Source organism: Trachurus trachurus (assembly GCF_905171665.1).
Source record: "Trachurus trachurus genome assembly, chromosome: 21".
NCBI classification, from domain to species: Eukaryota; Metazoa; Chordata; class Actinopteri; order Carangiformes; family Carangidae; genus Trachurus; species Trachurus trachurus.
In genome coordinates this window covers 20,737,051-20,763,665 of record NC_139899.1, presented here as the reverse complement: position 1 = coordinate 20,763,665, position 26,615 = coordinate 20,737,051, and the positions used below count along the sequence as shown (strand labels likewise).

Sequence of the window (26,615 nt, the reverse complement as noted above, 5' to 3'; positions counted from 1 at the left end):
TGTTCATAATATCAAGTACAGTTCTGCATTCCAGGAGATCAGAGCAGGGGCTGTTTTGTCTCAGAAGCTGTCCCGTGACCCTTGAGGGGTCCCCATAAGATCTAATAGAACTGAACCTAGGTCGACTGTAGTCCACTTTGAGTTTTTACAAGAGATTGTGATCTATGGGCTCTACATGTTGTATCTGTCTGTGGGTTTCTGTTTCCCACACACAAGCACTACTACAGTGATCAGTTAGTTTGGTAGCAAATGCAGTGTATTTGTAATTTCTCATCAAGCATGATGCTCACATTTGACACAATTCACTGGTGCCATATTTTAAATAACTACATTTTAATTTGTGAATACACATCTAGAAAACCTCATCTGCCATTATTGTAGGAGTATTCATATTTATAAGGGGATTTTTTCAGTAACATAAATGGCATCAGGAGGGAAAAACATCTCAATCTGAGCATCTCCGAACACACATACAAGCACTCAAAGGCTCCAGCCTCTGATCTGACCTGACAACTCCTAAGCTACCATTTCCTCATGCTGCTTAACTCGGACCACATTTCTTCCAGAGAGCCTCTCTCCTCTCACTAGCTAGACTTCTCTTCCCATTCTATCCCTCTTTCTTTCCATTCCTGTAGCCCAGCATCTGGTTTGAATAAAGCGGCGTGTGCTACTGTGTTACTGATAGAAGTTGGGACTGTGGGCTTCTCTTTGATTTTTTTTTTCTCCTCTTTTTTTTTTCATCCTCCTCATCTCTCTTCATGCTCGCCTCATACAATGCCTTCGTTGAGAGAACAAGGTTGAGGGTGCAGCCTCTGTTTGGTTGATTTGTGATATACTGTGTATAGATGAGCTGCCTGTCAAGGGAAAGTGCAGACGTGTGATTACTGTGCCTTTTTTTTTTAATAAGCTCGTGTTACATCCTGATGTAATTTATTCCAGATTGATGTATGTTTTGTCAATTTCCCACATTTATTATGTAGAGTTTGTGTCTGTAATGATGTGTTTATTTTTATGATCATGCTTAATGGACAATATTACTAATGTAGGGACAATTCCTTGACGGAAATTGCATTCTTCTTGAATTATTATTGTTTGGTGGTATTGATTTGTATTCATGTATTTTTTGTAAATGCACACAATCTCTCTTGATTGAGTTGAGATTGAGTTTTTGTCATTATTAATACATTTTTGTGGTTTATTATTCCTGCAGTTGTTACATGGCCTTACACTGAACAAAACTGCACTTATTAGTTATTTCAGACTGAATTTGTTGCATTCAATAATCATTTCTGTCTATGTGATGTTTCTGTGCTGCAGAGTGAAGCCAGAGAGACCATTCCCAGGATGCTTGCAGAACTGGATCTGGGCAGGACAGAGAAGTGTGTGAGGGTGAACTCGGTGTCCAGTGGCTTAGCTGAAGCTGACCTGCAGGTCATCCTGCAGGCTGAGGTTCTCCCTCCTGCCATGATGTTACCCAAAGTGGAAGACACGGAGGAGGTGCAGTGGGTAAGGTACAATTCTTGGTACGCAGAATGAGAAAAAATAACACAAAACATTTAAAAAAACATACATGAAAATAACTACATTAGACTAAAAATACACAGCAAGACTTTTCTCTCTTTCGCTTCTGGGTGTCTTTTAAGAAAACACAGTGCTGCTCTTATACAGTAATGGGAAACCCACGGAAATCTTCAAAGCAATCATAACAAACTTTTCCATACATTTCCCAGTAAAAGTGGGAATCGATCCCCGAGGCAGGACTCAGGGACAGACCGAGTGTTTTTCTTGGCTGCGGCTCAAGAAGCGGATGACATTTCTTCGGATTAGCTTCAGAAGCCCGATAGCTTTCTGTAACAACACAAAGGTGCCTTTTGCCACTGCTGAACTTACTGGAGACTGTCTTGAACAGTGTCATGTTGTGGCTATGAATTAATTGAATCACTGTTAAAAGTACTCAGCCCAGACAGGCGAATTTAATTAATAAAAATCCATTCTTCATTATTCTAAAGATGTTTTTCAACTGTCCGCTTGTTTTACAAGATCAAGAGGTCATGTGTAAGAGAAAGACCACACAGACGTATCACGACACAAACTGATTTAGCACTCTTGCTGCGTGTCTAATATTCCTCCCCTTTTGTTTTCTTATAAACTACCATTTGCAATTTGTCCATAGTAACTTGCGCCTGCTCCCCTAGTTAAGAGGTGTTTGTCTGGGCTTGGCCATCCCTCTGGCTTTCTATAAAGGGGCGCTGTACGGATGTCAGGTCCCGAAAGGTCAGGAGACAGTGACATCATTAATGCGCTCCTTTCCGATCAGCTCCATATGGTTCGCTCACCGCGAGGAACCAGGTTGCTGTCAGCCTGCTTTACTATTGAGTGTGCGTGAATACAGTTGTTGCTGATTAAGGGAGAGTAGAAATTAAGATTTTTTTTTTTTTTTTTTTTTAGAGGTCACAGAGAAAGACAGAGGCAATCGGTGGTGATGGAGGGGTGTCTTGTCCACATGAGGACACATACAGTCTCCCACATGTACATACATTTATGTGCGTATCATAAAATATATCCACATAATATCCACTCAGACATGGTCCTGGGCAGGAGCAGGAAGTTTTTAACTAGTGGTTTTAATTAGAACACGTCTATTTCCTGCTGCCCTTTCTTTCTTCCTTGTGTAATTGCTGACAGGTGTTCACTAATTCTCTCCTTGGGCTCAGCCTTTTCTCCTTGTGCTGCTTTCCCCTCACTTAAAACATGGCACTTAAGATCTGCATTATTAATTTGTTTTTGTTTTTTATTAATTTTTTTAAATATCACACTTATATAATTATGATTATTGTTATTACTATGCTGGACGTCACAGTGAACATGTTGAGAGCTTGAAAATGAGGATAATTGCTTAGCTGGACCCCCACCCCCCAACCCCGTCCTCTAGTGCCAGCGCCTTGTGGCAAAGAAACACTTAAAATGTTAAGTTTCTTCAAGTCAAACCTTCCAGTTGGCATGTTTCCCCTCTTAAGTGCGCTGTAAAACTGTTTTGGCGTTGGGTTTACAGCATGTTTTTTGGAAGTGTGTGTGTGTGTTTCTACTTCAGCAGGTGCATGCGTGCTCCTGAAACAAAGTCAAGTTTCTGGACGTCCGGACCTTGATTCTTTCGTGTTTGCCCGTTTAATTGCATCTTTGTGTTCTGTGTGTTTATATTCATGTTGCCAGTGTTGTAAGCATGTGTTTGATTTTTTTCCGCTCTTGTAAGGCCGCGCAGTAAATCCCTCACTTGTTTATTTTTCTACTCTTTTTTTTTTTTTATTGATATTAGCACAGGAGCCTCCAGACTGATTTGTTGCTAAAAGATGGACTTGCTTGTTTCCCTTTGTGTGGAAATCTTTAGCTCTGCCTTTCCCTTCTCCCCCAGCCCTTGTGTGACTGACAGGCCTTATTGGGCTATAACAGGCGTAACTCCCTCCTTTGTCTGAGGACAATTCTCACACAGATTCGGAGCCATGTGCATTCTTTGCCCACCACACTATTTGGTGTGCACTGGGACCAAAAGAATCGCACCCTGTCCTGCTCCTCCTCCTCTACTCCTCCTCCTGTCCCCTCCCCTCATCCCTTTCTCCGCTTCCCCTCTGTGAAATGAACACTTCAGCAGGCCGGAAACATTTAATCTGGCCCCCTTTTGAAGAAAATTAATTGAAACTTGTCCCACTATAGCCTCCTTTCTCCAGCTCCATCTCTCCCTCCTTCTCTTTTCATGATTGGGTGGTGAAATTGACAGAGGGCTTGTTTGTAGCGTGGCTCTGAATGGCAAGAAGAGGTGTTATTTCTTCTTTTTTCTTTTCCTTTTCTCTTTTTCAATTCAGTAGTGAATAACATCTTTAAAGGGTCCTAGTTTTGGGAGCCATTGACAGCTAATGGGTGCTGTATGCGCCAGAAGAACAATGGCCGAGGACTATAGCAGCTCTTATGCAGTGTAAATCAGGCCCTCAAAGTGTATAATAGCCGAAGAGGAGAATACAGCAGAAGGACAGAAACATGTAATCAAAGAGCCTCGGAGGCTTTTTAGCCGGTGGTGCTGCATTGAGCCGTCGTTTGTTTTCCTTCAGCGGAATCTAAACAGTCGGCTGGGCTCGCCGCGGCCCTGTTAGGGTTTGCGTGGCTCAGTGTAGTGGTGGTAATCTCTGTGTGTAACATCAGCTAGGTTTCCCCCCGCAACGTCCCATATACACCTAGTTTCCTCTGTCACAGAAATAGGTTTATCTTCACCCTCTTTTCACACTCCTTCTCGGACACCCCACCACCACCACACCACACCACACCACACCACCCTTTCCTGTGTTTGCGAAGGAGGGGAGAAAAGGGGGGGGGGGGGGGGGGGGGTAGTATTATGCTAAGCCCCCAGCGTTAGTTTTTATGTTGCCATAGCAGCCTTGCTCCCACAGGGTTGTGACCTCAGATGATTACAGTACAAAGCCTATTGGGTCTTGAAAACCTCTTTGAAGATGAAAAGTCTTTGATGGTTTGTATTTATGCAAATCTCTCAGATATGATTTATCCAACTGAGATTGAATGGAGAGATGATTAAAATTGCCCCTATTTTTTGAAATCCTTCAATGGAGGCCCACTCTTTCAGTTTCGAGAACAAGAGTGGTGAGTGCGAGCACAGGGGTTATTTTGCTCTTCATTTAGAAAAATAGCAGTGCTGTACCTGAGGTTATTTATATCTGTCTTTTTCCTGGTGTGTCAAAGAGGGAGTGAGAGAAAGGAGAGGAAGGGGGGACATGGAGTTAGACATTTCTACTCTGAGCTTTTTTTAACTCCTCTTTTTTTTCTTTCTTGTTTTTTTTTTTTTTTTTTTTTTTGGACTGGCTTTGAAAGGAAATATCTAACGAAGGGGGCTTTTGTGTGTTTCCAGATGATAGATTTAGGAATTTGGGCTACCCCACTGGCAGTCCAGGGCTAGCTGTGAACTGGTCTGTTGGAAAAAATTGGAATGCTTTGGTCTTCAAAGAATTAAACTTGGTTTTAAAGCCCTACTTAGGTGAGCTTGCATATTAGCAGGAGTCATGCAGAATAAAGGCCTCAGCAAAGTGTCACATCACACTCTGATTGTTGCTCCAGTCTCCTTGTTCCCTACCATGGAGGAAGAGGGGAGGAGTGGGGGGGCGCGCGCACAAAACAGAATAATGTTGGAGTAAAACACTCTCACAGACATCCCAAATCTTGTTTCTTCTTCCTTTTTTTTTTTGCGTTTTTTGTTTCTTCTTCGGTTTGCCGTGTGTGTGTGTGTGTGTGTGTATGCATGTGCTCGTGCATTTACATGTGTGCGCTCTCTCTCGGGGGAGCTCTCGCTGTAGCTGCGCAGAGCCTCAGACGGAAGGTAGAGCAGAAGACTTCAGACGATGGTGGGGGAACCCTGGTGATAATGTAAAATATTTCATTTCACCGGCTTTTGTTGCTGCTCTCCTGTGCTCGCTTTTCCTGCTATTTGAACCCTCATAGCTGTGTCTCTGAATAAGGAGTGCAGTGGGAACAGTGTAGGTAATAAAGGTGTCAAGATTCATATCAAAAGTGAGTTTTTTTGAACAATAAGATCCTTTTTTTGCCCCCCCTCCTCCTCGGTCTGTCCCTACCCCACAGTGGATTTTGAAAAACGTGTCATATCGTTTACCATCATTACTGCTCAACATTTTTTTCCCTCAAGTTTTTAAATTCACTTTGACAAAATAGCTCAGTATCTCAGTGTGAGTTTCCCCTTTTTTCTCCTTCATATAACTATAATAATGTTGATTTAAGCCACCGAGGGCAGCACTGACACTTTAGCACAAAAAGAAATGCAGGAACTTGTACAGAAATACAATCCTCCAAATCACTGTGTTTTCTTCAAGACCATTATCAAACGGGATTCAAGCTGATCCTAAGCCGGAAAAGCTGTTTTTATTATACAGCCAAACGCCACAGAGAATATATGTGCCCCAGCAACGCACAGACATCTAATGAACTGTGATTGCACAAAGTAGTAAGAACAAATTAATTCATTGTGGTTATTTTGGGGCTTTTATTGTTTCCTATTCACAGAATCAGTGGGTGTTGTTAATGAGCTGCGCGCGAGATTGTCCTTGTGTGTTAAGTTTGTTGACAGGTTTCAGCACAACTTGAAAGGACGGGCACTGACAGAACCCATTCGCCTGGTCACCTTTGTGGAAACCGCTGTGGGCCTGCTCAATTTTAAGGTAAATTACAAACAAACCCCCCAAAAAACTGCCTGCGTAAGACATTTTGCTGTTTTCTCCATTGTTCACTTTAGATTAAAGACTCCATCAGCGAAGCCGAGCACTCCACGTGTCCAAAATGAAAGGGATTCAAAGCCTTCGGACAGTCTCTCAAAATGAGCCTTTTGAGCCTCTTTTATTTTTTTTGTTTCCTTTTTCTCTGTGTCTGTCTGTCTGTGTCTCTGTGTGTGTGTGTGTGTGTGTGTGTGTGTGTGTGTGCCTCTCTCTCTATCCCTTTCCAGACACGCTGACATTTTTTAATTAGAACTGTTTTAATATCATCATAGTGGAAAAGTTCTTAATGATATTTTGGCAAGCATCAAAGCAGTTGCTGTTATAGTGCAGCACGACCTTCAGCTACATGGGGAAAAGGGCATGGTTTTGGGCATTTGGGGAGAAACAAGCTGTCCTTCCTTCTTTTGATTCGTCTTTTAGTTCCCCCACTCTAATTCTGCGTCTGTGTTTGTGGTCGTTGAGTGCGCACGCGTGTATGTGCGTGTGTGTGTGTGTGTTTGTGCCTGTGTGTTTTGATGACAGGGGGCTGCCTCTGTGTGCTTTTCTTGAGAACACACTGTATCTTTGCCCAGACTGAACCCCAGGTTACAAGCATGAAAAAAAAAAATCGCTCTGGCACAGCTAGTGGTGAAATTAATTTGGAGGCCAACAAAAGCAGGAGACGTGTTCTTATTGTCTCACACTCTTCACCACAGACAATCACATTCCAGATTTATTATTTTTATTTAATTTAATTTTTTTTTTTTTTTTTTGCATTCCTGACTGGATAGTAATTGGGACTAGTAGCTTACCTCAGCAGAAGGGCTTGTTGTCGTTTGGCATTTTTCTCTACATGCACGATATCGATGTCTCTTTTTAAAACCATGAACAAAATGATCACAGCAAAATGATGTGTAATTTAATTCTGTTTACAGTCTGTAATAATAATAACAACACATCTCATATGGGCCAAAATAACATTTAAATCAGGTGATATGTGATTGTCAAATGAGCAAACAAAGCTATAAGTATGACTTAAGCAGCTTCCTGCACTTGACAGGTAAAAACTTTACTGCTGTGTTATTCAAAAATTACGGAGGTTCGATACCAGCCCTTCATAACAACGTGTCTTGGGTGTTTTACTTTGCTTTCATGTGTCCATCATGTATCTATCTGCCTGCTGGTGGTAGCTTCAGCGGTCTGGTACATTCATATGACTCTTCATGTAAATGAAGCTGGAGTGAGGTTAGTGTGTGATGGACGTGGATTTATTGGCATGTTTGTTAGAGAGAATTTAGTGTGATCACGTCTGTTCACGATGCTTTTTCTGCCTACAAAGGAAGCCCAGGTTTGTTTGAACCACCATAGTATAATTAGATTTACTCAGCAGTACGTGTGCCAAGATGTCCCAACATTTCTCTCCCTCTTTGCGTCCGTGTCACTTTCGTCAGTCTGTATTATGCTAATGTACGTCTCTTCTCTCCAGGCGGTATGCGAGGAAATCCGTCGACTCGCTCCCAAGGCCGGTCTTCACCATGACGGTGTGGTGTTTGGCTCTGATGACTTCTGTGCCAGCATAGGTACCTGTTCCACCTTCTGTTTAACGTCCTCTCTTTGGCCTAGACCAACAGTTTATACTGACTAGTAAAATCCAAACAGTTCATAGCCAAAAGATTATAGGACTGCAGGTAAAGTGGTTACAAATTAAGTATTTTTATTTGTAGATATATGTGAGACATAATGCAAAATTACGGTAGGCGTGCTGTTCATACAGACATAATAGATAAGATGGACTTGAAGAACCACTTCCTTTTCTTCTTTCTTTATCAGCACATATCAGAGGCAACCATCAGGTGTTTTCCCTGGCAATGACATAGAAAAGGTTTACAAAGTCTCTGATGTAAGAAGGAGATATCCAAATGTCAAAACTGACTTTATCGTGAGAACAAGAGAGGCTGATGTAATGTACGTCAGTGTAATTCCTCACCTTACTTCTTTGAACATCAGGCGAGGTCATGACTGATGTGCAACATCGCGTACATGCTGTGTGTAACGGCATCTTTTTTTCTTTTTTTTTTCTCCTCAGGTGCCACGCGGACTAAGGATGCCAGGGAGCTTCTTTACGCCAGGCAGAAGGTGGTCGTGACCACCAAAGCGTTCGGGCTGCAGGCTATCGACCTGGTCTACATCGACTACAAAGACGTGGAGGGGCTGAGGCGGCAGGCCAGAGAGGGAGCTCTCATGGGCTTCACAGGTGAATTTCCTCACTGTCTGCACCTGGAACGTGCCTGATCTGAACATGTCTGTCCTCTGATTTCTGCAGCTGCTGCTCCACATCACTCTCCTTTGCTGTTGCCTTATTTGTTTTCCAGTCTGTCAGTCTGTGTTGTAAATGCGGCACAGTGACTCCTTCCCTCAACTTTCTTTCCCACAATCTGACACTTTTCACTCCTCGTTCCCCTCTGTGACACTGTGTCAGTTTGCTTCAGATGAGAATAGAAAATGAGCTGGCTGACAAATTTTAAAATGTTGCTTCGAAAAACTGGTCGAGTGTGGAACATATCCTGGCTTTTAATTTGAAATTTATGCACTTTTACTGCCTATTGTATTGACGAGCTGACTTTAAAATGACCATTGTGCCTGTGGCTGCTTGTCTTTGTCTTCTTTTTTTTTTTTTTTTTTTTTTGAGCACTTTCAGTGCTGCTGAAGTGAATTGTGAACACAGCAGTGCTTAAATGCTTGTCTGACATTTCTGCTGTGCCTGCCATGAGCGGTTTTGTGTCTGTATGTCTGCACTCTGGTGTGTGTTCATACCTGCTCATATGCAAATGCGTAAGCGTGTGCAAGTATGATTAAAGGGAGTTATTAGCAAAGTGTGGTAGCATCTACTTTAACAGCGCGCTGTGTGTGTCTGTAGCCAGGCAACGCTTTCAGAATGTGTGTGTGTGTGTGTGCGCGCGCCCCACCAGCTGCATGAACAGACCACAGAAGGCAGGACAGCCTTTCCCAAAGTGGACATTTGACTCAGTCCTCCATTGGAGAAGAGGCAGTGCATTTGCTCTGCGTATTTTCACCCATTGACAATTGATAATTTCAAAATAAGATGCTTTTTTTTCTTTTTCTTTTTTTTTTTATCAATGGAGAACACAACAGCGTCAGGCGTTCGTCAGCTCTCACAACAGAAAGAAATGGAGAAAACAAACACTTGGCTCAAAAGCCTAAAATCCCTGAGCACACTCTCCATGCTGCAGCGGCCCAGACACACGTGTTACCTGCACTTCACATCATCCAAACATCTTGTAGGTGACTCTCTCTGATTTTCCAGATGACCCCATTTGCCACCTCTATTCTCTGGTGTTGCAGGCTTGTGTGTGTGTGTTTACGTCAGTATTTACTCAGCTCTATGTTTGTCCTTTTGCAGTTCTATAACGGTATTTTTTTTTTAACCAAATAAAAGCGTGGCAAGTTTGCTTGATATGTTCGGCACAGGGGGGGTTTCTAAAAAAAAAATGTATGCAAATATTTTAAATGCAGTGTTTTGTTTTGCTCGTACTTGTGCAAATAGAAGTTGATCAAAGAGAGCACACAGCGATGTTTACATGTGGTAAAAGCTAATGAAGGGAAGCAGCCGTTTGATGAAATAAATGGGTTAGATTTGATATGGAAAGCACCATTCAAATCACTGGATTAGTGGCTTACAAGCCATGGGCACTCTGTGCAGTATAATCTTAGGAGCTATTACTGGCCCGAGTGTGCTTAAGCAATAATAAGGTGCAGCCAAAAGCTTCTACCTGTGCAGTAATTGACCTTGGCACTACCTAAGCCGCATACAGCACCCATTAGCACCGAGCGCAGAACGCACTGGTGAAACACAAGCACCTGGCCAACGGGACGGTGTGAAGGCAAAATCCTGCAAAACACTGACATCAGATCTGTTGAGGGGCACTGTAATTAATTAAGGGATTTAATAGAGCAGCATCTTCACTTCATAGGCAGCTCGTTTTGTCAACTGTCGACTGTGTGTGTGTGTGTGTGTGTTTGACCTAACGATCCCAGTAGATTTGTTTGCCTCCCACCAAAAATATCAAAACGGTTCCACAAAATTCTCTGCTTTCAGGGACCGTGTTTCACTTCCATCCCCGGGACCCTGCCCATCATTCGCCTGAGAGCACTTTGCTAAATAGCAATCCTCCAATGAGATGCCAGCACCACATGGCAGGCCGGGATTGGCTGGAGGGCATGAATGATGCATTTTAAGGGAACCAATGGGTTGTAACTGGAGGGCACCTGAATCACCCTGTTTGTTTCTTCGCTCTGTCATTCTCCTGTTGTCCTACACTGACACACACACACACACACACACACACACACAAAGAGACCCCCTTACAGTATATTTAAGCCTGCTAGTGTCAGTGTAGAAACATGCTCCTGTCTTTAGCCCAGAAGTAAAACAGGTGGCAGAGGAGGGAATACACACTCCTCTTGCCTCAGTATTCACAGATACACATACACTAGAAATGCACAAACACACACTGAGGTTGTTGCGTTGAAACAGAATTCGTAAAAAGTAGGAATAACAAAATCCTTTTGGAATTTAAATACAGAAGCAACACATACACAAAACATACACATTTGTCCAAGACTGTACACATGCATGCATACACACACTCTCACACTCATCTTCAGTGTGGCCCTGGGGAGTCCTCAGGCTGTTTGTCCAACAGAAAATGTGCAGTTGCAGTCCGTCTGCTTCACACAAACAAACGCGCATCAGCAATCATGCATTCGTAATGACAGACACACACACACGTAGACACACACCGGCTCTTGAACATATTTCGTAGTGTGCTCGCATCCCTTAAAGGTATCTATTTATTATAAATTGCCGTTTATGAATTATGTTCTCTTGACAGTAATTGCTGGAGCACTTAACTACAGTGTGTTGATTGTGTAACTGTGGTGTGTGTTTTTCGGAGGTTAACTGGGGTGAGCGTAGCTGGATGAAGGGAGTGGATTCTCTCCTCCTCCTCCCTTTCCTTCCTGTCTCGCCTCCTCTCCTCTTCTCCTCCTCTCCCCTCCTTGCCTCTCCTCCTCTCCTCCAATTTTTTTCCCCCTTCTTCTTCTTTTTGCCCGTGCAGCCCGCCTGCTCAGCCACCTTGAAGGATTTGTTGTCGGCGACAGAGCTAAGCCCTAAAGTGTCGAGTTCCTGCTGGCTGCTGCTGAGCCGTCGTTCTCACCAGACGTTTCATAACCTTAACTTATCACTACAAGTTTGATCTGCAAATGTACACGGGATTATGTCTGTGGCGTTCGCCCACATTTAACTGAGAGGGATTGGGGGGGTTGGGGTTGGGGGGGATTGTACCAGAGCCTTAAGTCCATGTTGGGCTTCTGTTTCAATTGGATACAAGATGTCATGTCTGAAACTGTCTGACGAAAGGTGTGCAACTGCATAAATACACCTGTGTACTATATACATACAGCACCAATATAGAAATGTGTTTATAGAAAAAAGGTGATGATATTTGAATGTAATATGTTCAGATTGTTCATTGTGTATTTATCAATATTACTTGAATTACTGGTGTCTAGCTTTGTGTGTTCCCCTTGCCAATTTAAAAGTGATACACTTGGCAGCTTGTGTGTGTGTGTGGGTGTGGGTGTGTGTGTACACTTCTGTCACACATAGAAGTGTAACTAAGCGTCTCAGAGCCCTCAGTGACAGCAGCGCTGCAAGGAGAGAGGAGACACTCGATCTCCTTCATGATGTCACAATGTTCCTGTGACTCACGTCAGTGGCTCTGAACATACTGACACATGTATATACAACACACACATGGTGCATTTCCTGTTACTCCTGTTTCATTTCTCTGTGTGTTGTTGTCATCGTCTCTCTCACAGCAGCAGCAGCAGCAGCAGCAGCAGTCTGTCTTGCAAAGCTCAGACTTTTTATTTTTTTCCATCCAGTTCTGTGCAGAACAGTTTTAATAAGGAAGGTCAATAAATAACTCTGTCAACGAGTAAAAATTTAAATTTTGTAAATTTAAATGTGTGTGTGTGTGTGTGTGTGTGTGTGTGTAGGTAAACAGGTGATCCATCCAGGGCAGATTCAGGCTGTGCAGGAGGAGTTCTCCCCCAGTCAGGAGAGGGTCCAGTGGGCCAAAGAGCTGATTGCTGCTTTTGACCAACACCAGAAGGAGGGCAAGGTAATAACTAACTAATACTTTTCTACCAAAAGTAAAATTATTTTACAATTTAAAAATGGATTTTAGTTTCTCACTCACAATAAAATTTTGTTCTGAAATAACCAAATTTTCTTGTTGTTGAGAGAATTCCTGAACATACCACAAGACAAAAAAGGATATAACTGTATAACTTTAAAGGGGATTTTATTATTTGGCTTAAATTTAATTTTGTATGCAAAGATCAAAATGTCTTTTAGCAGTTACTTACTGGAGGTTTCTTGTCATTTTACTGAGGCTCCAACATCTTTTTTTTAATGTGACATTCATTCATTGAAGTCTGTTAGACTCACGTTGTTGACTTCACAAAATATTTCTCTTTTGTCACAAATTTCAGGAGGGGGAGAGCCTGAATAGTCCACTGGATTTATTTTGTATGCAGAACTGTGTGTGTGTGTGTGAGTGTGTGTGTGTGTGGAGATGACAGCGGTCTTTCTCCGCTCTGAGACTCAGACTGTTCCTTTGTGTATCCTCTCACACACCTCTGTAGTTCCAAAGAATACATACTGTACACCCCTGGGTGACTCTCAGAGACATCATAGGACGTGAGTGTGTGTGTGTGTGTGTGTGTGTGTGTTTGGGATGGGGGGGTGGGTTGGGGGGTTGGGCAAATTAAGTGTACAATATTATTGTTCCTAATTTAGTGCATGGTTGGATCCTGTGTGTTGAGCTCTGTGGGCTATCTGCTGAGGTAATACACAATCTGCCCACACCTCTCTCCCTGCCAGGGCTGCTCCGACTAAGCATCGCCCGAGGGATTCATATCCTACCCATCCCTCTGCCATGGTGTGTGTGTGCGTGTGTGTGTGTGTCTTTCTATGTTTGTGTATGTGTAATGGTTTGAACAGTATACAGGGTCAGTCTCTTTGTCTTAAAACACGACAGGTGTTTGCTTTTCATAATTCTCACCTCCAGACACTGACAATATTTTTGACTTGACGTTTTGGTGATTTTTATTTTTATTTTTTTCAAAAGAAATAGAGTTGTAGCACTGTTAAACAACTCTTTACCTGGCATCTCAAGGTGGTGTTTTATTCCACAAGATGTTATAATTCAAACATGTTCTCTATTTAGTATCTTTTACTTCTACAGTATCCTGTCTGCTGTCAGTAACAGATTGGCTTCATATAGTGTGACTGATTAAAAAGCAACATTAAAAGTCAGAAATTAACACATTTTATGCTACATCCCATGTGCTATGGATTCCCTAATGAGGTGGTATGTTATGGTTGTCACACAGTAATTAACAAACTGTATCTGCAAAAAAGTCAAAGTGCCTTTAGTGTGAACGTCTGGTCTAATGTTCCTCTCTCTCTCTCTCTCTCTCTGTTCAGGGTGCATTCACCTTCCGCGGCAGCATGATTGACATGCCCTCGCTGAAGCAGGCGCAGAACATCATCACGCTCTCGTCCGCTGTGCCAGAGAAATGAGGAAGAATCCGGAGAGGAAAACAGGAGGAACTACGGGGGACAAAAGGGGAAAAACAGAAATCCTGCAGGTTCTCATGACACAGAGTAGAATTTAAGGAATTGTGTCCAGACGCGAGAGAACAGTGGAAATGTTTGGTTTTTAATTTAAGTTTTTAATCGTTGTCGAAATCCGTTCATTAAATGAATATGTCCTGGCAGTGGCAGTGAGGTTTTACTGTCACTGTGCCCCAGGATGCGTTCAACAAAACAAACTCTGCACATAGTGAGGAACAACAGCAAACCTTCGGAAACCGAGTGTGTGGAGGATTATTGCCCTGGGTGGACACTTTCTTGGCAATCTCTGCAGTGTGTGTGCGCCATCATGTCACTCCTCCTGTATGTGTGTGTGACTGAGTGTGTGTGTGTGTGTGTGTGTGTGTGTGTGTGTTAGCCCATGCCTCCCATCTCTCCTAGGTGGTGATGAATGCTCTTGCATCTCCACGGTCCAGGCAGCTGGGCGAAAGGGTAAACAAACACAACAAGCCACTGTTGTGGCTCCATTCACTGCAGCCCCCAGTCTTCCAGTCAGGCCTCAGCCCCCTGCCCAGGGCCTGACTCACAAACATCAAAGTCCCTCTCAGTGGAGAAAAAAACACACACAAAAAAAACAAAAACCCACAGATGGAAGTGCGTAAACTCACAATTTAGCGTTTTTTTGTGTCCGTCTCCTTAGTAAAGACATGCATCTCACTCTGCTGTGAGCCTGTGGTCTTGATGGAGAAGGCGTGTGGCGCTGGACGCACCATGACCTGTACGTAAAATAAACACAGCATACACACACACACACACACACACACACACACACACACACACACACACACACACACACACACACACACACACACGTACATGTGCTGCAGCAGGATTTACCACCTGATCTCTCATTTACAGCGACCACTTTAACTCTGGTTTTCAAGCTGTTGTTTCTACTTGTCTCTGGCTTCATTTTATCAGCATTGATAAACGGCAGCATTCATAGGAAACGACCTCCCGAGCGGGTTCAGTAAAGTAGTTTGTTGTACTGTCACAAATGAAAGTTAACAATGGGGCTCTGTGGAGCGCCTGTGCACATCTGACTTCCAGAGACAGTGAAGTGGGTGTGATGTCGGAGTGAGACAGATTAGAGGCCATGTTGCTCCAGCAGACCAGGACCGAGCCTTTGTCTCTCTGACTGTGGATGGGGGGATAATTGGGGGGGTGTTGAATGGTTAATAGTGCCATTGGTGACCATGGTAATGAAAGGCACCATACCTCTCCCCTACCCACCTCATCCACTCATCTCTCTCCCTCTCTCTCTCTCTCTCTCTCGCTCCCTCTTTCCCTCTCTCACCTACTGTATGATCTATTGTGTCTGGGGCAGGACTGTGGTCTGTGCCAGGCCAGGCCAGACAAAAAGATCGAAAACCACTCCTGCGCCGGGCCAAAGACTCGAACAGTAAGCCGTCTCTTTGGCATTTGGCCACATGTTCCTCTCACCCCTGGCTCACTGTTTTTTTTTCTCTTTCTGTTGTGAATTTAAATTTGGCTTGTTTGTTTGTTTTTCCACCCAAAACTACTATTACACCCCGAGGTCAGTGGATAAAACTGCTGTCATGGATGACTTTAATTAAATGAAACCACAGACGGTTATCTGGGCAGAGCCGCTCTCTGACGGTCTGCAGGGTCGATGCCGTATCATGAACTCGGATGACTTCAGTGGTAAAATATTTAAAAGAATTGCCTCGACTGCTTGCCGGTTATAAAAATTTGTAGACTGTGAGTTGTGCGTGCTGATTACTGAAATCATAATATATGCTGTTTTGGTTTGCTTTACCATTAAAGGAAACTGTGCAGGTTGAACTTTACTGTGACTTTTTGAAATTTAAATAATTTGTTTTTGCAACTGTAATTCTTTCATGAACAACACGTTCTGTCAATCAAATAATTAAATGTGGATTTGAGCTGTTTATAATGGGAAATCATTTCAAATTAAAGCAAAACTGCTCCTGTCTTTTAATTTTTTAAAGAATGTCAATATTTAATACTAATACCATAACTAATGCTGATACCAATACTAATACTAATAACAATAAGGAGTCATTTTTTAGATTTTAAAGTTCTAACCCCTCAAATATAAATGACATAATAAAGAGTCAGAGCTCAGTGAAGAGAGGCTGCAGAGACTCATTGACATTCACGTGGTTGTGAACGTCCATAGCAGGTGACTGTAGGAGGCCAGTCTGATGGGACTGGCTTTCCTAAGCTGCTCTGCACCAACAGGTGCCCCCACCACCACAAACAGACACACACCCACACACAGGGAGATCTCAAAGCAGAGGGAGCAGCTCGGGGCATCATGCATATGAAAAAAAAAAACTCTTCTTATGATTAGGAGAAAAAAAATAATTTGGCCTGTCCACGTTTTGAACAAAACACTACATCCTCTCAGTGTTTATATGCCACATACGCTGCTAACATCTTTTTTTCTCTCTCTCTCGTTCCACCCAATAATCTTGCACTTATTTGATTTCCACCTCCATCCACGCCTTTTTAACCCCTCCCCCTCTCTGGATAAAGGTGAAGCCAACTCTGTCCTCTGGTCTTCAGAGCTCATTTTACTCTTCGTTCGTTGCACCTTGACACATCTGCAATTCAGAAAACAATTGGGGAATAATAACAATCATAATGATAACAATAACAATAGTTATAATAATAACTGTGATAATGATAATAAAGTACATGATTCCAGTGACATCTGTGTAGATTAGGGGAATGCATCCCTGTCTGCCACCGCTGTGTAATTCTACATGACATTTCTATTATGTGTGGAACTGATACAATCTTCAAGAGTCCGCGCGGCGGTTTTATTTAAACACATCTCTCCGGTATTCCCTCAGAGAGTAAATTACAATTAACACGATTATAACCTCACAAAATTGTGACGGGAATCAATTAGGCTGCGAGCAGTACTTCATAGCCCGGTAATGTGCTGGTCGAGATTGCTTTCATAAATTATGAGGGACAGCGGCAGGCGGAGAAAATGCATGTATGCAAAACACTGTCAGAGGAAAATTAAAACGAAATGTTTTACATATTTTTCCATTAATCTAAATGGGACCCGTGTGGCAAAGATGGTTTTATTCTAATTCCCTGCCCGGGGATTCCCAAATAATGACTTGATGTTTTAATAGACTTCTAATGACAATATATGACAAACTAATTGCAGCAAAAGATTATTCTAAAGCAATAATATACCTCGTTATTGGAGCTGCAGCACAGTTTGAGAAGTGCAGAGCCATTAGCAAAAAAAAAAGTCTTGAAACACAAATGTGTGTGCAGAGCTGATCAACATAAAACATTTAGTTTACACTAATTAACTCTGTTTCAATATTTAGGAACGATGTTTTAAATAAATCAGAACATTTTCAGAGTGGTTTCCATCTGCTGAGAAAATGGTGACAGAACCATAATAATCAGTTGTTAAATTTCAGCATGTCATGGCCCTCAGGCACAAAACAAAAATGTTTTCTTCTTCATCAGTTATTGCAACCGTAATAATAATAATAATATGAAGAAGAAAAAACACTTTAAAAAGATAAAGAAAAGGGATCTTTTGCTTTCTTCCTAGATAAGCAGCCTGTCGGTTCAGATTTTTAAAATAAATGTAAAATAATTCAGATAGAGGGGAGAAAAAATGATTGCACCTTCTTCTTCTTTTTCCTTTTTTTAATGTAATTTGAGAGTAAAATGAGCCATATTGTGGCTGGGACATGAATGAGGAATTCACTGTGAAATTAATAAAGGAAAAATACACAGGAATTTTTTTTTTTTTTTACCTTTTTACTTTTATTTCTCTTGTGCGTTGACAGGCTAGCGTTCCCAGTTATTACCTACCAGCTATTTTATCCTGCATGTCAGAGGAATATGTGTTTGATATTTTCCCCTCTGGAAACCTTTGTATTCATCCACTGATGACAGCCGCGTGTCCAGCCTCCCTCCTTTTTTCTTTTTCTTTCTTTCTTTTTTTTTCTAATTCACGTCGTTTGCATGATATAAAATTCACCGCGGCCTGTCTGTGCTGCATGAGTGATCTGGCACATGTGGACCATTACTAACTTCATTTGAGGAGACCTTTTGTCTGAGTGTCTCCGTCAGTCCGAGGGGACAGAGCTGCATGGAGTGGATCAGGATCAGAGATGTTAAACCCACAACTTTTTTATTTTTTATTTTTTTATTACCCCTTTCCTCACTTTTATTCACGAGTCTTTTTGATGCAGCACGTCCAAACGCACCTATGTCGGCCTGTGATCATGATGTAGAGCTGAATAATAACATTTTTTTCTGACCAAAATATATTTCCTACATTTTTCTCCCCCTCCTGCTGAAGATTTGCACAATATTTCATTCTGGACCTATCATACAGATATGATGGTGCTGTGGCAGCAGCAGCAGCCCACCTGCCACAGGCCTGCCTGTCCTGAAGGGTGATGGGCGGGCGAGGGGTGGGGGGCGCCTATACCTTGGGTTTTCATTTTTGAACCTCCCCTCCTCCTCCGTCCCTGTGCCGAGGATGTTGAAGCCTGTGTGTTTGAAAGCTCTCTTGCAGAGTTCAGCTCTTGGAGGTCCAGACTGTCTGGGTGTGTTTACCTGGCGGATCTACTGTGGATGAAGGGAGCATGATGCAGCCTGATGATAAAATAGACATCTTCTTTTTTAAGTCTTGCAACGTGTCGCCTTGTGAAGGTGTTGGGTCGTTGTCCTGTTTGCAAACTAAGAACTTGTACCGCATGTTGTCTGTCTGGGGGTAAAAGTAGCTAGAATATTTTGAGGTGACTTTACCTTCCTCCACAGCCCTCCTCTCGGCCTGACTCTCTCTCCCCCCAGACTCCCTTCTCCTTAACGGGGCCCAGATCAAAGGCTCACCGGCCCCGACGGAGACCACTAAAAAAAAAAGAAGAAAAAAAAACCCGCCCGCTTTGTCTGCTGTTGGCAGGAGTGAGGAAAGGGTGTCGAGAAGAAGGTGGGAGGAGGTGGAGGGGGTGGTGGTGGTGGCATGGTAATGAGACTCGTTACACAGCGACAAAAAGTCTGTGCAACTTTTTTTCTTTCTTTCTTGTACCTCAAGTGTCCATCTGTCGTCAGACTTGACTCTTTTCTTAAAAAAAAGAAGAAAAAAAAGAAAGAAAAAAGTTCCTCCTTTTTCTGCTTTTCAGCTTCACTGCAGCCGAAGTTTATTATTTTATTTCCTGGACTTAATGAACTCACATATTCGGTGTCGTCCCATTTCAATTGAAACGCCGGAGTTGAACCTATATGAGAGACCGAGAGGCTCCAGTCTTGTTTGTTCATCTGTCCCGTCGTTGTCCCTGAACGCACCAGACGAGACGACGGGCGGGTAGAAAGTTTACGCGGCTCTCACAGACAGTTTGAGGCAGAAACGAGAAGGAGCAGCACCTCGTAAAGTGAACAGGTCTTAGGGCCAAGCAGGCGATGCACAAATCTCACACCTGCCTCCGGGCAAGCAGCTGATTGGACGGTGAAATCTAAATCCAAACCCAAATGAAGATGCTGCAAACAAAATTTAATGCAGGTGAACAAATGTTCGACTGAGGAAGGTTGTAAATATTAGAAAATGTTTGTCCTGCTGCATTTAATATTTATTCTTCCTTTGTATTTGCACCTTGTAGACACTTTTGAATCGTGTCAAACACCAGATAACTCTGTTGGAGCGTTTCCCAACTTTTTTATTTTTTTTAATAGCGCGTGAACAGAGTGCGTCACAGTGCAAAAAGAAATAAAACTTAAATCTAAATACTATTAAAACTGCACGTGGTTCCTCTTCAACTTTACACCTGCATCCGTTTTGGTCCTGAACATGTCTAAAAGTTGGTGTCAACCCGCTTCTGCTTTTTCTTTCTTTCTTTTTTTTTTTGTTCCACTCACAGTGAGGCTGATGAATGTGAACCACACACCGATGTGACTTCGGCGATAATTTCCCCATTTCATTCACCGCACAATCGAAAACTAAAGCTTTTGATCTGGCCCCGGCCTCCCCTCCTTCCCCCTCTCTCTCTTTCTCTCCCCCTCCCTCTCCCTCTCCTTCTCTCTGTGCCGTTGAGCAGGTGGAGGCCGCGCACCTGCACACACAGCTGCGCGCACCTTGTTATTGCTGCCGCTGCTTGACGCACAGATGAGCGCAGCGCACAGCCAACAACACAAGCCCAACAATACAAACCTCTAAAGAGACACAGAGTTCAACCTCAGATTCACTTCAGTATTTTATTTATTTATTTATTTTCATGTTAGGGACATATGAACTATCCTGTTTCTATGATTCAGATAGGTGGGAGAAAAGGGAGGGTTAAAAAGCTTTATAAAACACTTTTAAAATCTTTACATTTATTAGTTTTCTGAGATATTTGGAGTTGGATCAGGGCGCATTTATCCCCGCCGTCTATCTCTTGTTTGTCCGGACTTCCAACATGACACCATCTAATCCAATTAAACACGATAACCCTGGACTCACGTATTATTCTCCTCTTTTTTCCTTCAAGTTGCTGACAAGCACTCTTGGTTTTGTGTGAAAGAGAGAGTCAAGAGCCCTCTCTTAATCCCGGGCACGACTAAAAGTGATTGAAAAGTGAAAGAAACCCCTCATTGGTCCTCGAGCTGGATGCTGTTTTCTTTGTCCGGTTGCTGTGGCTTTTTTTTTTCTTAGTGCGGTCATCATGTGTATCAAAGCCCATTCATTTAAGGTCTTTTTAAAGAGGAATCACCTTAACTGAGCTGCCGACAGTTATTATTTGGTGTCAGAAGGAAGTCAACATAAACAAATGACATCCAGGGGTCTGTTCATTATTTTTTTTTTCTGTGTGTTGAATAGTTCAGACTATGTTGTAATCCAAGCAGCTTGCTAAATGGGATTTGGGGAAACAATTATACACAAATTTTGGAGCTTCAAAGTGTGGCTAATTAGTCGTTTGTTTCAATGGTGTAAGCAGATTAGGGCCTGCGCCTTTTATAAATAATGACAGATAACATCCGGTGCTCAGTTTTCCCCATCCTCCCTAACCCCCCACCCCCTACTACACATTCGGTACATAAACACTGTCAGTCCCTTTCATTTTTGTGACGTCAAACTGTCATTAGAGCAGAAACATCTAAAAAAAATTAACAACCTTCAAAATAAGTAGGCAAAGAATTAAATTGACATCATTATTCTCTTTAAATATACTCTCGTTGCGATTAAAAGTCTTTATGGATTGATACATAAATAAATAAATAAAATAATTGCCACGTGTTCCTTTAATGCCGAGCCGACGTAACATATTGTAGGTGTTGCGAAATGACAGGTAATTGACATTAATCCGCTCTCTCTGAGACTCAGGGGGGATCTGAGGTAAATGGGGATACGGTTAATGAAGCACCACTTGCCCTTTGAATCTCGGTCACAGTGTGCAGCGTGGAAGTTTTTGGGTGAAACTTTAACATAGGCTCCTCTGCTGCAGCGCGTGCATCATAACCACCGCGGAGAGAGGTGATGTGAGAGGATTATGGAGAGCGAAATGTGGCGGTTTTTAAACTCTCATTGGAGCTGATTCTGTGACTATTGAGACAAGAAAAAAACAAAACAAACTTAATGTATTACTTTTAAAGTGATGACTCAGTTCCTGTGACCTGTCACGTGTATACTCGCCTTAACTGGCTCTAATAATAATGCGCCATTACCGACACCCACTCAGTATTCCACTAACCACGGGGTTGTTATTATTATGCTTATTATAATTCATATTTAGGAGTCTTCCCTATAGGAGCTGTGACAGACAGACAGAGGCCAGGTGGGAGAGGTTCACTTTGAGCGCGAGGAGTCGCACCTCTCCTCTCCATGCGCGCGCGGCTCGGTGCTACAGGGGCCTGCGTAATGAGGGCACCTATGGGGGCCCTCCTGGATGGAGAAGTGTCCTAACCTCGCCACGGCCGGTCAAAATTGAGGCACAGACACCTGCGCGTCCCCCCAGCCCCCCATCTCTCTCTCTCTCTCTCTCTCTCTCTCTCTCTCTCTCTCTCTCTCTCTCTCTCTCTCTCTCTCTCTCTCTCTCGCTGCTAACCCCCTCAACTCTCTCTCCCCCTGCCTCGGGGCAGCGCTTGCCATACCCCCCTGCATCAACACCACCACCACCCCCATCAACCAACAGTTCATAATGCGCGCACAACTTTTTTGACAACGATAATGATGTGCATGGCGATGCTGAAAATCTAAGGAGGGGGCTGTGGTAGGGAAATAAGCAGTCTCCATGTCTGTTCCGGAGGTTGGGCCCTCGCAGTTCTCCTCAGGACCAATTCACTTCTGATAGAAAGGCACCACAACTGCTGCAGCCTCCCACTGAAGTGATGAATACTTAATCTGCTGCCTGGTCCTCTCGCCAGCCAGATGGAAAAGAGTTTATATTCCAAACCACCTGCTATAAAAATGTAAAATTACAGACTCCCACACCTAACCCAAAATAAGTAACGCTGTTGAAACCAAGCGGAGCAGCTTATGTAAAACGCTGGACATTTGTAATTACCACACATTATGTGATAAATACCCCTCTCTTGAGAGCCGTAGCCTGTATTTTGCATTTCTGCTGAACTATCAGTCATGTTAATAAAATATCGCCATCTCTCAAGGTTTAGTGTCACTAAGATGGATAAGCTTTGATGGTTTGTGAGATATACTGTCATTTACCATGGCAAATGTCTGCAAAGGGCTAAAAGGTGCCCGTCCCCAACGGAGCTGGCCTAATTATACAATTAGTCTTGTGATTGGGACAGTCCAGAGCTAAGTGTCCTGAGGGACAAGCAGACACATTATGGCTGTCATCAGTATCTTCACAGCAAGTTAGGAAAAAAAAAAAAAAAACAGAGCCTGGCTTTGATCATTCTGCAGCTCAGATTGTGATTTCTTCGATTCAACATGTTTTGCATCAACATTTCTGTTTCTTGAACATTGTTTTATCAACACCACTCGAGGCCAAATGACTCCGCTGCCGCACGAAGCAAAGTAAGAAATGGAAAAGTGGATGGAGAGGTGCGTCCTGGACACCATTAATACCATAGGTCATCTTGGTATTCAATCATTTATGTCTTAAGCCTCATCTTGGGGCCTCAGCAGACCAAAACCACATCTCTTTGAAGCCACCGGTCAGATGGAGACCCCATATCTCAATCTCATTGCCTATCCAGCCATATTTCCTTTCTGGCTTATCCCGGGTCAGTTGGAAGCATCAAGACACCACATTTTCTTCTGCTCGTTCAGCACCATATCTGTCGTGGCCAAACCCAAGTCTGTTAAAGAGAATGGGTGTGAGAGGCCTGTGATGTCCAGGATCCACGCAGGCACCTCCATGAAGTCAGAGGGAGGTCTTGGCTCTGCATGGTTGAGGAGGCAGTGGTGCCTCCACAGTGGATGCTTTACTGCTGGTGCACTGGTTTATCACATTGGATTAGAGCTCCTACAGGGAGACTGAAAGCTGGGGATGATTGGTAACCAACTTCACCAGTTTGCCCGTGATGAACGTACAGTGGCTCCACTATGTCAAGACATTCAGGTGTTGGCGGAGAAGGAGCAGGAGTCTTATCTGCTGTTGGCACAGATGGCCTCTTGTCTCGTCTTTTATGACCAAGACTGATTCTCGAGTCCACTCCGCCCATCTTCCCTCTCTCTTTACCTGGACATAACCCTTTCTTTCCCAAAAACGCCACCCCATCCTCTCTCCCCAGCTGTGATAGAATGATTTCCCCCCACTCACTAAATACTGACCTTTTCCACAATAAAACCAGATGCGTTCGGGGTCAGCCCTCTGATGTTGTGGACGCGATAGTTCTGCACAAAATCTGGCACTGATTCCAATCTCTTGGCCACAATGGAGAGAGTTATTGTGAGAAAGGAGACGCAGAGTGGGGGTGGATTAAAAACGGTGGACTGGCACTATGCTTTTGAAATCATTTGTGATCAATCATAGATAGGTTCTTAAGATATGTTGGGTTGAGAAGGAAGTGCATACATGGGATTTAAATTGAATCACCTGGGATTATATTGGTGAAAGTTATAATATAAACTAAAGTGGGACAACAATATCAGATCAGTGTTGATTTCTTTAGATATAAGTATCAATATATTTGCAATAATAACATGAAAAGTAGACTATATCATGGAGCTGATATGTCTGCTTGCTATGGCACAAATACAGCTCAGATTTTGGATCTCTTCCCACAGCTGTAAAAAAAAAAAAAAAAAAAAAAAAAGCCTCTTCTAAACTAACTGAAACATTTAGAGTCAAACAGGACGTTCTTCATGTGCCAGAGATGAAACTGTTTCTTTGATTCAGTCGAAAGTACCTTGTGAGCAGTAGCATCCCTGGGCACAAATCAAAATATCCTACACTACAAAGTCCATCTGGTTCTCTTTGATGGAGTATATAGTTCACCATTTCCCTCCACCCGCTCTGCCCCTAGTTTCCAAGTACGCTGAAGCCTACATCCTGCATTTAGAGGCTTTTAGGAAAGCCCTGTCATTCAGTAAGAGACTACTGGGGCAGCGTGCTCACGCTTATCTGCACTTTAGTTTCTACTTTCTGGCTGGTGGGCTATATAAGGGCCAGGTAGCAGGGCCTGGCTCATGCGGTTGTCCGTGGACGACCTTGCTCTCCTCACCTACTGCCTTGGAGTGGCTCCCAGTCCTGGGATGGGGCTTTGGACCGGCACCAAGTCTCTACCCCCACAGATGTTACTGAGCCACCAGATATTATGTCAGTTTCTGAGTGATGTATCATGCCTCTTCTGAGTAGCAGTGCATGACTGTAAAGTAGCTGCGATACACGTGAAGTAACCCGATCCCCAGAATGGTATGTTTTTATTTTATAATTATGACTTGCTAACCTGTCATGCCAATTCAATTTATTGTGCAAAAGTGCAAAGTCGCCATAAACACGTTCTCGAAACACTTTACAGTTCAATCCAAACACTGTCACAGATTATCAGCTCATTATAGGACAAGATAAAGTGCTTATTTTCAGAGAGAGAACCAAAAGAAATCCATTTCTATTAAAAAACTAAGTCAGAATAACAGATTACATTTGATTGAAAAAGTATCAGATTTTATTATATATTCTATATTAAATATTCTAGAGCTGTTCTGTACACACTTTGCCTACATGTTAACACCTGTTATTGCCATGTTCCATGTTTTTCATGAAGCTCTTTTCTGTTCATTTACATTTTACATTAAAAACACAAATTTAGAGGCCAATCCGCAGCTGTGTTTTTTGTATATTTTTTAACAATATTTTAGTCATGCCTTAACTCCTGTGCAACACACATATCATTTTTTTGTCATTAAACTTTATCAATTAAATGAAAGCAACACTTTTAGGAATTTCTAACAAGGGGACAAGGAGAAACTGCTACATAGCTGCTGGGACTGGAAAGTTCAGAGATATTTCAGAGCTAGAATAAAGCATATTCCTCCACTCCACAACACACTGCAGAGCTATGCAGGTTATGATTACATTTAATTGCAGAAGCGCCTGAACCTGCAAGACACCACTTCCAGTAAATGTTGCAAGAACGCGCGAGAGAAGGAGGACAAAAAACACACACATTTGAGTTATTAAAAAAGAAAAAATACAAAAATCCTGATGTGCTCACTGGGTAATTGATTTAATGAAGCTCCTATGAAACTAAAACCAAGTACAGGTCAGTCGAGTGACCCCCCGGCGCGCGCATTGTCAGATGTTTAACTCCCGCACTCCTCTGGGAAAGACACCGGGGCTAATAGGTGAAACCACAGCTGCTGAAGTTGGGCTGGAGAGGAGCGATGTTCCCCCTGCACACGTCCGACAGCCCGAGTAGTAAAACCGGACAAAGAATTTCCAGTTCCCCTCCTTTCAGCTTCCACAGTCCACGAACCAGGGGGAGGGGAGGAGGAGGGAGTCTTCACCTCCTGGGAAAAAATACACAAGTTTAGAGTCGCTCCTTTTTAACTTTTAGTGCTGAATTGTCCCCTGCAGGCTGGAGTACATGTACTTTACAGTCTATACTGGCTGTTCGCGGAGCAGAGCAGAGAGCAGGGCTGAGTGTGTGCGCTTTGCTCCCACTGGAAGAAAGAGGGGTGGAAAAGAGAAGGGAAAAAAACTGCTCTGAAGGCAGAGAGTGTCGAGTTAACCGGGAGAGGTGCAACAGCAACAGGAACCGTGTTGTTTTCTGACTTGATCATGAAACTTTAGATTGTAGCCAGGTTAGAAAGAGCTGGCAGAGTGCCTGGACGGCAAATACGTGGCGGTGTGTTTGAAAGAAAAATAGTCTGAACACTGGAGGGAAAAAGTGTAGGCTTTGTAGTAGACAAACAGGTGTTTGAGTCTGTGGCAAAGACGAACTTTGATTTAAGAGATTGGGCATTAAATATATAAATCTATGACTTGATTATGTAGAAACGTCACACTTCGTCACTGTTTGGCTTCATAGAAAACTTTGACACCTATACTATCATTAAACTCTTGTTTTCTTAACTTTTAACTTCTTTTTATAAAAGGGGTAAAGTAAAAAGCAGCAGTAAAATCTTAACTGGAATTTCCTGATGACGTGTAAAGGCAACACTATAAGCTGTAAGGGAAATGTTCTCCCTT

General features: G+C 42.9%; 1 protein-coding gene across 1 annotated transcript in view; it reads left to right on the top strand.

The window, feature by feature from the left end:
- The window catches only part of clybl (citrate lyase beta like), a gene marked incomplete at its 5' end in the record, with an annotated part of 60,533 nt that extends 44,627 nt beyond the window's left edge, over positions 1–15,906 (top strand). The window contains 6 exons of the mRNA XM_083996674.1: positions 1,318–1,506; positions 6,126–6,227; positions 7,747–7,840; positions 8,347–8,514; positions 12,342–12,466; positions 13,837–15,906. Of these exons, the coding sequence (XP_083852800.1) occupies positions 1,318–1,506; positions 6,126–6,227; positions 7,747–7,840; positions 8,347–8,514; positions 12,342–12,466; positions 13,837–13,932 (774 nt within the window). The 3' untranslated portion in view covers positions 13,933–15,906. The remainder of the gene's footprint in view (positions 1–1,317; positions 1,507–6,125; positions 6,228–7,746; positions 7,841–8,346; positions 8,515–12,341; positions 12,467–13,836) is intronic.
- Between the last annotated feature and the right edge of the window lie 10,709 nt (positions 15,907–26,615).